The sequence below is a fragment of the Astatotilapia calliptera genome, chromosome 20 (assembly GCF_964374335.1).
Source record: "Astatotilapia calliptera chromosome 20, fAstCal68.1, whole genome shotgun sequence".
In the NCBI taxonomy this organism is placed as follows: domain Eukaryota; kingdom Metazoa; phylum Chordata; class Actinopteri; order Cichliformes; family Cichlidae; genus Astatotilapia; species Astatotilapia calliptera.
In genome coordinates, this window is record NC_137441.1 from 5,143,163 (window position 1) to 5,158,658 (window position 15,496).

At 38.1% G+C, this 15,496-nt stretch overlaps 2 protein-coding genes across 6 annotated transcripts; both read right to left on the minus strand.

Annotated features, from left to right (window-relative positions):
* Positions 1 to 9: 9 nt before the first annotated feature.
* On the minus strand, positions 10 to 5,644 carry LOC113014002 (uncharacterized). 4 transcript variants are annotated; one of them, XM_026155282.2, is made up of 7 exons: positions 4,854 to 5,644; positions 3,798 to 4,133; positions 3,438 to 3,579; positions 2,778 to 2,879; positions 2,420 to 2,457; positions 2,200 to 2,337; positions 10 to 1,751 (listed from the first exon to the last, which is right to left on the minus strand). In XM_026155282.2, the coding sequence occupies exons 3-7, from the start codon at positions 3,556 to 3,558 to the stop codon at positions 1,563 to 1,565; spliced, it is 588 nt and encodes a 195-aa protein (XP_026011067.2). In that variant the 5' UTR covers positions 3,559 to 3,579; positions 3,798 to 4,133; positions 4,854 to 5,644; the 3' UTR covers positions 10 to 1,562. The 4 variants fall into 4 exon arrangements, with proteins under 4 accessions (XP_026011067.2, XP_080150569.1, XP_026011068.2 ...); XM_080294443.1 differs by having other exon boundaries at positions 2,778 to 2,825; positions 4,854 to 5,642; XM_026155283.2 differs by having other exon boundaries at positions 3,438 to 3,522; positions 4,854 to 5,638.
* A 1,619-nt stretch (positions 5,645 to 7,263) lies between these two features.
* On the minus strand, positions 7,264 to 14,639 carry LOC145422731 (uncharacterized). Of its 2 annotated transcripts, none has more exons than XR_013904019.1 (6): positions 14,559 to 14,639; positions 12,896 to 13,231; positions 12,269 to 12,310; positions 9,898 to 10,043; positions 9,637 to 9,677; positions 7,264 to 8,759 (listed from the first exon to the last, which is right to left on the minus strand). XR_013904019.1 is itself a non-coding variant. In XM_080294442.1 (6 exons), the coding sequence occupies exons 1-6, from the start codon at positions 14,596 to 14,598 to the stop codon at positions 8,607 to 8,609; spliced, it is 711 nt and encodes a 236-aa protein (XP_080150568.1). In that variant the 5' UTR covers positions 14,599 to 14,639; the 3' UTR covers positions 7,264 to 8,606. The 2 variants fall into 2 exon arrangements, 1 of the variants encoding a protein (XP_080150568.1); XM_080294442.1 differs by having other exon boundaries at positions 9,898 to 9,996.
* Positions 14,640 to 15,496: the final 857 nt, after the last annotated feature.

The window sequence follows — 15,496 nt, forward strand, 5'->3', positions numbered from 1 at the left end:
ATGTGTATCCAGACTTGGAGTATTTTTTATTGAGAAAACACATGTTATGTACTTCTTTTGATCGTTCATTTCCTTGAAACACATCAAAATATTCTTACATTTTATTTATTTAAATAGTATAATCCTTCCAGTGAAATATTATTTTACAGCAACACTGTAAAAAATACATTAACATTGTTCAATAAAACATAAATCCATCCATCCATCCATCCATCAATTCGCTTCCGCTTATCCTTGTCAGGGTCGCGGGGGGTGCTGGAGCCTATCCCTGCTGTCATAGGGCGAGAGGAGGGGTACACCCTGGACAGGTCGCCAGTCACACAGGGGCAGACAACCATTCGCACTCACTTTCCCTCGCACATTCACACCTAGTGGCAATTTGGATTATCCAATTAACCTATCCCCACATATTAAAACATAAATATAAAACCAATTTTAAATAAGAAAACGTATGTGCAAATGCAATATCTCAGAAAAATAATAATGTAATATTATTAAGATTATATAGTAATACGTATTTAGTTACTCTTAGTATGAGTGAATGATATGTGAGCCTTATTTAGACTGATTGGGACCTGATGAATGGAAAATCAAAGAATTACCTGATTATTTTTTTTCTACCTGATTTTTGTTTCTGAGAATAATGAGATCCACATAAGAGGACATTTGTTTTAAATTTCGATAGAACAGCGGCAGTATAATGTCCTCGTAAGTGGATCTCTGGCCCTTGTAGAGCAAAATTGGGTATTTTGGTGTCGACAACCCAAAATGTATTTTCCACATATGTGGATGTCAGGTCCTTGGAGGTTAGAGAATGTATATGAAAGATGGATGTAGCCACCATGACAGCTTGTCAACCACCTGCTTGTAGCAGGTCACAGTTTATTTCTGCTGTGATTTTATACACAGGTAAAAGTTGTTTAGGACCAGGATGGCTTTGGTGAGAGTAAACTGGAATAATAACATAATATAATAACAATTTCTTTGCTTTTGTTTTGTTTTGCAGCTTCCTTAATTTGTTTCTTTTTAGTATCAGTTTTTTTAGGTCTGGTAAAAAACAAACAAACTACTATTTGATTAAAATAAATGCTTTTAAAATGATTAACCATGCACACCGTTAGCCAAAGTTATGGAGCATGAGTTGAGACAGAATGGTCTTGAGGTAAACCTCTATCCAGACTGTTAGCCACAGTAAAAAATACAATTAGGGATCTCTAATAATGCTGCATGATTACAGACACAGGCTTGGTTATAGGATTACTATCTGGAAATCCAACAGCTAAATGCAATGTACTACTCACAGGTCAGTTTGCAGAGCTTTATGCAACTGTTTCATTAAATCTGTCCTACAGAGTTTCTATGGAAATATTAATGGGAATAACAGGATTAGTTTTCTGTTAAGTTAAACTAAACTATCAACTACCATAAAGAAACATTTTTAACCTGAGATTAACTGATTGAAAGCACATTAATATTTGCAATAAACAGAAAAGAACATTCAGTTTTGTCTGAATTATAATCACTTGTTGATCTTTGTGAGAGGTAAAGTGCCATCAACAGCATTAATACTGTTTCTTAACTGCAGAGTACAGAGGAGGTGAAGCATCTGTGGTGAGGTTGGAAGGGCTGGTATGTACCAGAGGTGTGGAATAGACGACTTCATCCGTTTTACTACAGGATGTGTTGTTGGTGGCAGGAATGTTGGAAAAATCCACTTCAGCATAATTAACTTTATTCATGTCGTCTTCAGCCTGAAAGAAAAGTGAGATCAACCTTCAGACCCTTAAAAACGTGTTTGTAATTAAATAATGGTTTATGGAGCTACAGCCTGAGACATCATTCTTTCTTGTACACATAAGTTGTACCCACATTTTGAGTGTGAAATCTTTAAAAACATAACCCTCAGCCATGTTTTCTGAATTGCTCTTTAAGTTATATCTAAACAAAAAGTAAACAAATGTCTCGTGAATAAAACGAAAGTGTTTGTACCTAATAAACTGGACCCAAATCCTGTGCATTGAATTTGGCCATTTCTAGTCATTGCTATTAGCTGGCAGAAAGAAATGCAACAGTATATCCACAGGGCATAATAATAGTATAATATCCATCCATGACTACTGATGAATTACTTCATTACTCAGACTGGTTTGTCCTGGATTTGGACATCAGAGTTTAAAATAAGAAACGAGTTGTATCTACTTTGTTCTGCGAACAGGTGGTGAGGTTGTAGAGGTCGATGTTTTCAGCTCCATCTGGTTGGGGGCCTTTTGCAGTGGTGTAAATTGAAGACACTTCCACCTTCCTCTGTGGGGCCCCCTCTCTTATTTCTTGCTTGGCCTGGAGAAGGAGAATAAACCAGATGGTGGATACAAATAAAGCGATAATGAAACTCAGGTGTCTCACAGTTCCTAAAACTCACCCGTGTAATGTTGGCATACTCTGTTTCCACAGGAGGTCCTGAAAATGCAGTTCATAAAACAAACATCATTTAACATAATTGATAGTCTGACCTGTTTAAAGCCAGGCTGGAAAACTACTGACTTTGTAAGATATCTCAGCTTTTTCGTTAAGACACAATAGAATTTAAACAAAATGTACATGAGTCAGTTTTTTTATTCTGTCAGCAGCAGAGATCAGTGGGTGTTAAGTTCATACCTGATGACTAGGTCTGCAGCATAAGTTTAGATTAACTGTAATGTCGGGTTAATCTCCAGGAAATTTATGTGTGATGTGCGCTGTAAAGATGAAACACTGCTGTGTGTTTATTGTAGGCTCACCTTTGGGTTTAATGGCCTTCCTGTTCTTGTAGAAAATCAGCAAAGTTGCTGATAAGACGATGATCACAAGAACCAGAGTCAGAATCATGTAAAGCATCTTATCTGCACCTCAGCAGGACAGAGTTTTAGTGTTACTCTCTTAATCAATAAAGGTTAACTGATGCAACTAAAGACACACAAACTGTTACACTGATACTTGTATAAATTCATGGAAAGAAATCTGAGAAACTGCTGAGTGATGGACCAACAACATCTTTGTCTGCCACTAAGAACTCATGTAGTGAAACTCTAATGAAGTCAGGCATGTTCTCACTCAGCTTTTAATGCCCGGTGGTTTAAACTTCTTGAGTTCTTCATTCAGATGTTGTGCCATACTGCACTACTTTTATTTGATAACTTTGAAGTTTAGCTTAAAATAAAATGACTCTTGTACTTTACTTTTTGTACTTTAATTCTATTTTAATGTGAATACTTTTTTTTCTTTTACTTTTAACAGAGTTGTGTATTTCTTCACCGCAACTGTTTTTAATTATACTTCAGGAATAAATCAAAGTGCTTCTTCCACTCCTGCTGATGTGTCATTAATGGACATGGATGGAGGTTGTTTGATAAACACGAGACTGATTCACACTCACACATTCACACGTGCATATATGATACCTGAGCCTGATGATGGTGTTTCAGGAGAGGTTGATGAAGGTGTGAAGCTTCCTGAACTGAAGTGTTGTTGTTGTTGTTGTGGAAGCTGATAAGAGAAATGTTGATGTTGATAAAGGCTCATGAGGTGTTGGAGTGTCTGAAGCTGTGAACAAAGAAACAATCAGAATAATAAAAATCCTGCTTGAAGCAGCTTTTCTGTCTGCATGTGAGTAATAGGTGTTAATGTGTCTTTACAGCACAACTCATGAAACTAAACGTGTAGTGTAAATATGACACATGTAGGTTATTTGAAAGATATGGAACTGTGATCATTGAGACTTTCACATCTTCAGGGACATGAATAATATTTTTTTTACTCACCTCCTGTGATGACAAGCTGAAAATCACATGGTTGAAAACTCGTGTCCAGTGTGCAGCTGTACCGTCCTGAATCCGACTTGTTCAGCTGTGTGATGCTGGCATGCACAATATCCTTTGAGAAAATTTTTTTTTCATATTTGATGCTGTATCTGCCTCTCTGGGCTGTGTAATCAGCTGTTTCAATGAGAATGTTTCCAGTTTCACATTTGTCTTTGCAGAACAATGTCTTTCTTCCAAGGATATAAAATTTGCATTCGACTGTGATGTTTCCTCCTTCCACTCCTTCATAGACGAGAGTTTCAGCGTTGGCAAGTCCAGTGTTTCCATCCTGCAGGTCTGTAGAAAACAGGAAGAATCAATTCTTACCATCATGTAAAACACTGCAGTCCAATGATAAAGTATTTTAAATAAATAAAACTGGAAACAGATACTTATACACTTTATTATAGTGCAACATTTAAAAGTACATCAGTTAAATTACATTTTTACTTGTCATTAGACTTTGTACAGACTTACACAGACCATCTGCTGAAAAAGACTCAGAATTAATCTCTTGAAAACCAACCTTTCATTTGTTTATGAGTTTATGGCAATTTGACGATGCTGCGTAAGTGTTGCCCTGTTGTTCTTAACTAGCTTAATAAAAATGTCATGGAAAAATGATTGTTGCATTACAAGCTCTGAATAATTCAGAAAGAAGGAAGCAGCACTATTTACTTCCATACAGATATATTAGTATAAGACTACAGTCTGCATTTTAACTGTCTGCGTGAGAAAAGGCAACCTTAAGTTAATTTTTTTAGACATTATAGAAAAAACATTTGACTGGAAACAAACTGAGATAAAACATTTCTGGGCAAGGCAGTGGGACGAAACAAAATTTGAGTGATCTTACACTATGTGTAACCACAGGAACAGAGAAAGACAGAAACAGTTTGTGGTTAAAACGGTTCAACAGGAAACAAAACCTAGAGGTCAACTTTCTTATAAGAAAGCAACCAAATAAACACCGAGAGGAGAGAAAATTAAATATGAAGAAGAAGAAAATTTACTTACGGAGGAAGATGACGCAGAACAAAATGTGACAAACTTTCATACTGATGCTCCAAAGAGTTCAAGCTGATTCTCTCCCTTCTCTATTTACAAGCTAGGAACTTGTCACTTCTCTTATTAATGTGCCCCTTCCTTAAAATAAACACTCCTCCTGTCTGCAGTTTTTCCACAGAGACATGATAAGTGTCTGTTTCCATTTAAATTATCCTCCAAAACTTTACTCTTTTGGTTTTCAGAGTTCTTTTTTTGTCTCTACCAAAACAGACTGTATGGACTTCAATGAAAATTTCTTTTAAATAATTGTCTGACAGTGTACTACTGCTTCCCTCAGTTCCTCCTCCATCCTCTTTCAGCTCACCCCTCCGTTAAGACCAGCCTTCATTTAAGTCAGCTTTCTCCTGATTGGCTTGTAAACATGAGTTTGTAACGGCAGGTGGGTGGAGCTTCCTGAGCTGTGTGTCAAAGATTGCAACATCTAAAATATCCCCTCTAACTGACGTCATACACAGAAAAGAAAAGAAAAGAAAAGAAAGACTGTCTATCAAGTGAATGCTTGGCTTTGCTTCACAGTTAGGGTGATCAGATGTTCCTCTCTTTGTGGGACTCGTAAGACTTTTATTATAGTCAGAAGACTTTCACGTGAGACAGTCTAGTGACCTGTCCACCTGTCCACTTGTGTCCCTGTGGGACATGCGAGGCTCAAGAATCCCGGAACCAATGAATAGTGCAAGCAAATTACTATCAGGAGGGGCTATGCGCTTACCTGCTGCTCTCTGGCAGGTAGCTCCATGCCCCCTGGGTTTTAAATCACCTTAGAACACACATGCATCAACACTACAATGAGCGGGTGGAGGGAGGTATGGCGTCTTCACACCCCCGTTTTCTGTTGCCTGTTGGGCGGGGGGGCTGGGAGGAGGAGTTGGCCGTCCGATTGGGGTCTGGAATGTGGGGCCTCCCTGCTGCTGCAGAGTCGGGCGGTCTGCTTCTCTCCACCCCAGGGAAAAGGGTAACACCACCTGGGTCTGGGTGCAGTTTCCCCCTCCAGGAGCAAGGGTAAGTAGACCTGGGGCTTAGAGTACGCGTGGGGAGTGCGATTGTGTGTACAGTGTCTATTTATGTCTGTCTCCATGTTGGGTGAGTGCTGAGTAACTGCATATGAGAGCATGAGGGTGGGAATAGATGTCTGTATCTGTGTGTGCCTGTATGTTTGTGTCTATATGTCAGGTCGGGTATCAGACGCCACCTCTCTGGGGACATCTCCCCCCACCACTCCCCCTGCCATTGGCAGACGCCCTCAGACATCGGTGCATTGGTGGTTCTTTGTGTTCGGGGATGGGCATCCAGGTACGCACCGGCTCACTCCTTGGTGGCTTCTTGTCAGGGCCTGGAGCCTGGGGCTCGCTCGGGCTCCTTCGGGGGTGGGGTGCCCTCGGCCTCTCGACCTGTGGCTCGGTCACTCTGGCACAGCTGAGTGACTGGGTGACTCCCCACACCCTCCAGCAGATCATTACATGAAGGAACCTTTTAAATACAAGCGCGCTCATGCTCACAGGTGTACACACGGGTGCTCACACACACAAACTACACCCTTTTTGGCTCCTACCTCAAAGCACACTGTGTTCTGTTGATCTTACGTGCTGCACAATAATATTTAATATTTAGTATTTACTGTTATATTCACATAGATCATCACAATGATGTTGTTTATTATATTGTTCTTTTTTTTGCTTGTTTTCTCTTTTTTCTTTCTCAGCAGGTGATCCAGGTGATTGATATTTGTATTTTCTGTCTGTTTGTTTTGTTGGTTTTTGTTTTTTGCCCTTTATCACCGTCCCTCTTCCCCGCTGTTTTTCTTTCCCTCTTTCTTTCTCCCCTTTCTTTCCCCCAGTCAAGTCTGTCCCGTGTTTAGCAAGTGAAAATAAAATAAAATAATCAATTAAAGCAAAGGTGAAACAAATAGACCAATACGGCAAGGCTGGGATGGTCCATTTGGTAAAGTAAATCCGTTGGACTTCTTTCTTTGCCTTTAGACAACAATTCTGATGGCAAAAGAACCAATCAGGACAGGTGGGAAAAAAAGGCAAATGAATTACATCCAAAATTTTCATGATATTACAGGTTTTATTTTATGTTATTTCATTTTCAATATCTTTGTCCTTTTTGATATTAGAGAGTATAAAGTCACTCCCCTGAGGTTCAGATTTGTCCATTATGTTTATGTTTTACTATCTGGAGGAAAGTTACACAGATTTTAAATACAAAACATTTTGAATGCATGCTAAGGCTGCTGGTACATCCTTAAAAAACTAGGAATAAATCAAGTGTATGAAAATAAACCAAGATAGTGTTACGAGTTCAAAATTGGGGATGGAGACAAGAGAAAAACCACAATAACAACACTGGTCCGGCCGGGTTAAGTCAAACGATGATTTTAATAGTCACACGCGTGGGAGATGGACACTGATGCAGACAGCCTCAGATCTCCAAATGGTGGAGCATTAATCAAACTCTTATAGCCTCTGGTGCCCCCACCTTATCATAAAAGCCTAAACATTCACATGCTTTTCTCTCACACGGCGCCTAAGCTACGACCTTGGCTCCCTGTTTTATCTGCTCCTGCTGAGATGGGGCAGAAAACTCCAGCACACTCTGTTCTCTTCTAATCAGACAAATAAGGCGATGACTTTCTGCAAACAGTATTTCTTATAACATCATAAAACAATATCATTCATCCACAATAAATCAGCAGTCTAATGTAATGCAAATCAGTTTAACTAATGCAATAGTTATCAGCTTCCTCTAATTCAGGAGAATAATGCAAACTAAAACTACATAATAATTCACAATCTTTAACTAGGGGTATGACATGGCATAAAATAATATTATAATTTTACACTCCCCCTGATGAGCTCATTAGAATAATGAGCTCACCAACACCCTATAATCCAGTGTGGCCGGGTTCATCTCTTCTCACTCCTGAGGTCCTTTGTCCCCCTGATGGGCAAACCATATGTGAGATGACCTCTGTGTTTGCGCAGTTCAGATGTAAGAAAAACTATTGTTGCAACAGTAGCCGGCACAGATGACACTCCCCAGTTCTCCCCCAGCTTTATTTGGTGCTACCTTATACCCTTCACACTTACTCAGCTTAGAACCTCTGTCCAAGGAGCTTTTAGCCTTTATTTTATTGCTGCAGTTACCAGTGTCGTCCAGTTGGTTTTGATACGCAGCTCAATCGTCTGGATGTCCGTGCCAAGCTCCAGTCTACGCTGCTGCGCCAGCTCTTCCTCTGTCTCTCCCAGCCAAGTCAAGATTTTTGTTCAGGTCAGAGTTCAGCTGCTGCCACTGCTGCTCGTTCTGCTTTGTTCTCATCACAATAAATCAGCAGTCTAATGTAATGTAAATCAGTTTAACTAATGCAATAGTTATCAGCTTCCTCTAATTCAGGAGAATAATGCAAACTAAAACTACATAATAATTCACAATCTTTAACTAGGGGTATGACATGGCATAAAATAATATTATAATTTTACAATAGTCTCTGACACTACTCCGTTACATTTCCTTGAACTCATAGTTGGTGCACTGTAGAGGAGTTTCCTGTCCTCTGCAAATGACTCATATCTGCCATCATTAAAAGTTGGCAGGCACGTGGACGTCTGCACAAAACCTTGAGCTCAAAGTCTGACGACAAAATCCGTGTCACTGAGCCTGGTAACGTAAACAATAGAAGTACTATTGCCATGTTTCATGTAGTCATTCAGTCTGACAGGAGCTCATGTCTGAAAACTGGTTATTGTGTCTGAGTGTAGAGTAGATTTGGTCGTGATCTCTGCTCGCCATATTGAGGCTTTGGTAGATCGAGTCTTCACATGAGGAGACTGGATGATAGCGTTCACTGAGACTAATCTGGGAAAAAAAACAACAATAAATTAACTGAACTGAGAAGAAAAGACAGAAACACAACAATAGCAGTGACACAACAGACCTAAAGCTGATGACGTACTACAGGTCTTTAATGTCAGGATGGAAACAGAAGCTGTGTGTTTTATACTTGCTTAGTATAAAGAGAAGTGGTGTAAGTGGAGTTATTTATTTATTTATTTATTAGCAGTTTTTCAGTTTGCTCAGCTTCATAAAATGAATTTATTGTAACACAGCAGAGTCATTGAAATGCTGCTTTTGTTTTACCAACCAGACCTAAAAAAAAATCTATTTCAAATGTAAAAGTATACGATGGAAAATGTCACTACTTGAATGAAAGCTGATCACTGCTGCCCCTGTGGAGGACAAATATTTATACAACCAAACATGTAAGCAGTGAAAAACAGTGAAGTCTTAACTTCTCTGTTTTTATTTTGAGTTTAGTTTCATACATATCCAGAAAAAAACACATCTGCTTCTGAAACTACTAAATATGTTACTTTCTTGTAGTGTGTGGTTGCTGTCAGATTTCGTACTTGGGTTGATGGAAACAGCAACATTGTGACTAAAACACTAAGCTGCAAGGCACAGAAGACTGAGATAAACTGAGCGGGATTTAAAAAATCAGGTGATGATTCTTTTGGATTATTAATGTTCAAATTACAAACAAACAGTTTTTTAGTGTAGTATAATGTTAATGCATGTTAGGCACATGCTGAAGTGCAATATTACTTAAAAGTTTCCCATTAGATCAGCACATAAACATAAATTGGAAATCCTGATCTTTTGTTTCTTTCCAGCTCAATAGTACAGTTTTTTTTTTAAGATGACAAAGCGAGTAAACAAGTAACTGATAAGTCACCTCAGTCTGGCCTTGTTCTGAGTGTCTCCTGCTGTTCAGACCTGTAGAAAAGACAGAAAGTTACTATTAACTTTATTCACTGAATTCTTACATGTTTTTTCAGAACCTAAAACATTTTCAGCAAAGTGCATTGTGAGTGCTTTTGCCTGTTGGATATAAACTGTGACGTAACCTGGGCACGTCAGCAACCAATCAGTGGCAAAAGAAATATTTTGAATTAATGAATATCAAATGTGCAGATAATGTTGGAAGGTAACTCACCGAAAGAGCCACCAGCCCATTTTCTGTAGATAAGCAGCAGAGCAACAGGCAGCAGAACCACCACCACAGTTATACTTACAACCAAATGCAAGGAGAAACCTGGATGAAAGACAAGAGAGGCGGAGACGCACAGTTCCTGGTAAATCCTGGTGAAATATAAAGTGAAATACTATCATCCCTGATCACATGTGTAGCATTTGTGTGTGTGTGCATTTGATGCTGCGTTGGTGTTTTTGGATGGATGACTAGGCCTCATGTTTACTGGTTAAGAGCTTCTGTTAAAGAAGTATGATTTATTTTCCTTTTACTCTTTTTAAGGAAGAGCACAATTCAGTAAAAACATTATTGTTCTGTGTATGGATCATCCGTCAAGCAACTAAAATGAATAGAATGAATTCAATTAGGTGAAGCATGTTCGGTGCAGGTTACCGCTAGGAAACAGAAATACATTACAGGAAATAATCTATAAAATATAAACCACAACATAGTCCTACAGGAGCTCGTGAACTTTTCGTGTTAGACACATGTTTGTAGACACAAACGATTTTTCATGTTGAAATACTATCGTTCAAGTTTGGTGAATTTTCGGTGTACAAAAACAGCTCTTTCTTGACGCTTTCATGGTTTAGAACTGAGCACTAATCAGAATAAATGTTCTGAATCCTCACCTCATCATCTAGATCAGCGGTCCCCAACCTTTTTTGCGCCACAGACCGGTTTATGCCCAACAATATTTTCACGGACCGCCCTTTAAGGTGTCGCGGATAAATACAACAAAATAAAACTAGTGCCGTTACCGAAAAAAATAAGATTTATTCATAACACACGTAAAAAGACCCAGGAAAACCGAGTTAACAATAAAAACTATAATAAAATAACGCTGAAAAACGATAAAAACCCTGAAAACCATACATTTCACACCTGAGCCTCAACTCTCACGGCCCGGTACCAATCGACCGGTACCGGTCCTTGGCCCGGGGGTTGGGGACCGCTGCTCTAGATGTATGAGGAGAGGCAGAGCGTAATCAAGTGCTGCATTTCAGTAGGAGTAAATCCATGTAAACAGCTAAAGTATTTTTTTATAGTAGAGTCTAGATTTAAAAAAAAAAAAGACCACATTTTATTTTATGTTTTTGCAAATACAGTATCAATATGAGTTGAAGTGAAATAAAATGACACTTATATGGTTTAGTTTTATCTGCAAAGAAAACCTTCTAAAGATTTGTGAGAGAATATGATTCCTCTGAAGGCAGCTTTTGCAAAAAACAAAATCAAAAACAAAACAAAACCATAAAAAACAAAGAAACCAAATAAGTAACTGTATCTAAACTTCATGTGTATAAGACGCAGTTGTGCTTGAAACTGATGCTATCTATCAGCAGGATGATGCTTCAAACTCTCTTCTGCTTTTGGGTTCATGCTTGAAAATACAGCCAAAAATAAAATAAGTGTAGTCACTGTTTCAACACCAACAACATGATAGAAATTGCCACAATACAAGAAGATTACATTTTCTAGCTGTAGATGCATATAGCCCTGACAGGACTCAGACCCACACTCACTCACTTGAGCTTTTCCTTTGTCTGTGACTGTTGTAGTGAAACGTGTATAATTATAGATAGAATTTATTTTTATCTTTTATCAAGACCACATGTAGTGATGCTCTGAGAAAGTCCCTCAAAGCTGTTGACATTTCATTTAACTGTTGTGCTGTTCACTTCATTACATCTATGTCATAACTTTTCTTCTTCTATAGTTTCAGCTTAATGTTACGAAATGTAATTTAATCCCACAATCCTAGAAAATTAGAAGCAAGTCCATTTTATAGTTAACAGACGTTAAAGTTAAAATCCCAAAAATATAATGTCCCTGTTTATGAAATAAATTGTATTTTTACTTTGATAATTCTGTTTTAGTGCCAATACTTTCGTTTTCTGTTACTTCTAACAAAGTTGTGTATTTTTGTGGGGCGATCGTGGCTCAAGAGTTGGGAGTTCGCCTTGTAATCGGAAGGTTGGCGGTTCGAGCCCCGGCTTGGACAGTCTCGGTCGTTGTGTCCTTGGGCAAGACACTTCACCCTACTGGTAGTGGTCAGAGCAGCAGCCGCGCCTCTGTCAGTGCGCCCCAGGGTGGCTGTGGCTACATTGTAGCTGCCATCACCAGTGTGTGAATGACTGAATGTGTAAATCCTTAGGGACTAGTAAAGCGCTATACAAATACAGGCTGTTTACCATTTCTGCATTTTCAGTAATAAATCAGACCGGTGCTTACACAGCTGTTGATGTTTCATTCATGAACATGGATGAGGTTCTTTGACAGACATATGGATGGATGCACACTCCATTCACACAGACATGCACACATGACGTACCTGAGTCAGGTATTGTTGTTGTTCTTGTTGTTGTCATGGAGACTGAAAAGAGAAATAGTGATATTGGAAAAGGTCGTGAAGTGTTGTTTGATGGTGACGTGATTAAAGCTGCAAACACGGAAGCAATCAAAACTATAAGATTCCTGCTTGAAGACTTTTTGCATGAGAGTAATGGGGGTTAATGTGTGTTTTGCATGTGAAATGAGGATGTGATACTTAACATTCAGAGACTTCAGTGTGTCAACATCCATGCATCTCTTATTATCACAGATATTTTAAAAATTCTGAGAAAACAATGTTTAAATTTAGTTTGTTTAAATATATTTTGTAAATCTATTTTAATCCTCGTTTTTAAGACTAGTTTCACTGCATTGTGGTTGTGACATGGAAGTTCAAATTATTTCCTGTTTTTGTAGAGCCTGAAAAGAGAAATACTGATGTTGAAGAAAGTTGTGTTTGATGCTGAAATGATTGAAGCTGTGAACAAGCAAGTCTTTTGTCTGATTTTTTCCTTGTTTGTTTGTCTGCATGCAAGTAATAACATATGGAGTTTATTTAAATAGAAAACAAGCTGAGAAGTAAATGTTGATTCAGAAACATGAAGAAGATTTTTTAGTAGAGACTCACCTTCTTTGACAAAGATCTTGAAATCACATGGTTGTAAAGTTGTGTCCAGTGTGCATCTGTACCATCCTGAGTCAGACTTTTTCAGCTGTGTGATGCTCACGTGCACAATATCCTTTGAGAAATAATTTTTTTCATATTTGATTCTGTATCTGCCGCTCTGGGCTGTGTAATCAGGTGTTTCAATGAGAACGTTTCCTTTTTCACATTCGTCTTTGCAGAACAATGTCTTTCTTCCAAGGATATAAAATTTGCATTCGACTGTGATGTTTCCTCCTTCCACTCCTTCATAGACGAGAGTTTCAGCGTTGGCAAGTCCAGTGTTTCCATCCTGCAGGTCTGTAGAAAATATGAACAGTTACCTGCAGTCTGAATAAATATTTTAAACTAAATTGAAAAGATGTAATTATTTAAAACAAAATAGCTCAAATTAGTTTCAATTCAATTTCACCTAAAATCTCTACTTTTATTTTTGAATTTGTGAACAGAAGTCTTCCAATTCTTCCTTACAGCTGCAAAAAGACATCAGCGTCAGGCTAAGCTCGAAAGCTTAGTTACAGGCTTAGTTTTGTTTGTGATGACTTCTTTATTTGCTTTTTGTGTATTTGTCTGTCAGATGAGGTTTTTGAAATTGTTGTTTAACACATGTTGTAAGGTTTTCAGTTTGTCACCATGAGGCTGTGCTGTTCCTTTTTAGCTTGAAAAAATTGTTGACACATTGACTTAAAAAACATGAATTTTTTAAGGCTTCATAAGGTCTAAATGGTGAGTCATTCAAAAAACTTTGAAGTTCTGTAAAATACTTGTAGCATTTAGTGATTTAAAAATACTGTTTAAGTCCACTTTAATTTTAATGACCAATTTACATTATTCATAATATATATGCTAAAAGTGCATTAAACTGTGTGCCTCTTGTCTTTATCATTTCATTTTTAACAATGCTGCAACTGGCTTGAACTTATTTTCAGGATGAAATATGAAAACAGAACAAAGCTGCCTGCAACTACAGAACAGGTGGTCCTCTCATTACGCCAAAAAGAAAACAGGCAACCAGGTTTTAGAAAACAAAATCAGTACACAAATAAGAGGGAGATGGTTATTTCTGAAGTTAGCATTAAAGATGAAAACATTCTGGAACAATAATATTCTTCAACATATCTGTGGCCTTAGAGAGACTAGGATCTGAGTCTACCGGTTCGTATTTATAGCCAATTCAATGAGTTGAGACAGGTTCTTCAAGATTGGGCAGTCCAGAGAAATAACAAGAAGAAAAATTAAACAGAATTCAACAAGGCTGCCTTGGAAAGATGTTTCCCTTCATAGGATTCATAGGATCATATCATCGTGTGATCAAATAAGACCTGATCTCCACTTCAAGGGACAGAAAATAATAAATAAATAGATAAATAATGATTCTGAAAAGAAATTTGCAATGCTTACATTTTTTAAAATCGAAATATCAAAACATTTTTTCTTCTGGATCTCAGGAGGATGTTTTCAACTTTAAACACCACATTGAAAAAAAAACGCGTGAGTGATGAAACAGTATGCAGACAAAACTGTTTATGAGGAACAAAACTTACAGACGATCTCCTAAAAAACAAAGATAAAGGCCAGCGATGACGAGAACAGAGAAATGAGAGAAATGTGAGGTTAATTTACTCACTGAGGAAGATGAAACAGAGTAAAGCTTGACAGACTTTCATATCGAGGCTTTGGTGGGTTCATGCTGCTTCTCTTCCTTTTTCACTCACAAACAGGAACTTGTGTTTTTTGGGTTTTTTAAAATGATGACACTTCTCCTTCAAACACATCACACACAGATACACAATCTTCCCTTCTTCATTTAAAAAAACGTGGTCCTACAGAATCCATTTATTTATCCTTTTGGGTTACTTAGCTTTATTTAGTTTCTACTGACACAAGCTGTTTGGGTTTAATTAAATTACATGTATGAATTTACTGGATGGCAGTATTGTAGTTTCATCGGGTCAAACAATGAACACAAACCCGTCAAACTGCAAACACTGCCTAGCAACTGTTTTTACTCTACAATCAAAGTTATTCTAAAGCCGTACTCAGCTGGATTTCTGTGAGTCTCAACACACAGTTCCTTAACTGTGCTGTAGGATATAAAATTCTGATATTTATACTGTTCAGCACTAATGGATTTCAATTCAGTCAAACATTTCTTAGAAGCAAAGGGTTCTGCACAGAGAAAATTACCCCTGATATAGTTTTAATGAAAGTCTTTGTTTGTTCAAGATATAAATCTCCTTATTGCAAAACTTATTGCTAGTTTGAGATGACGGTGCACCGCAGGAGACAGACATGCATGTGGTCAAGACGAATACTAAGACAGGCTGTGACATTAAAACCATGACTTAAGCAAGTAGGCCAACCTTCCCACAACTGCAACACTACCAGCAGCAGCCTCTTGACTTCTGCCCATACCAACCAGAGATTAGGCCGACACTGTGGAGCTGTGTAAATTACACTACTTTTATTTTTAACAGACCTTTAAGCAACATGTGTTGGCTTACCCTTAGAAACCTCTGCTACAAAAAATCTGATTTAACTGCGTGCAGCAGGTAAGAATAAGGA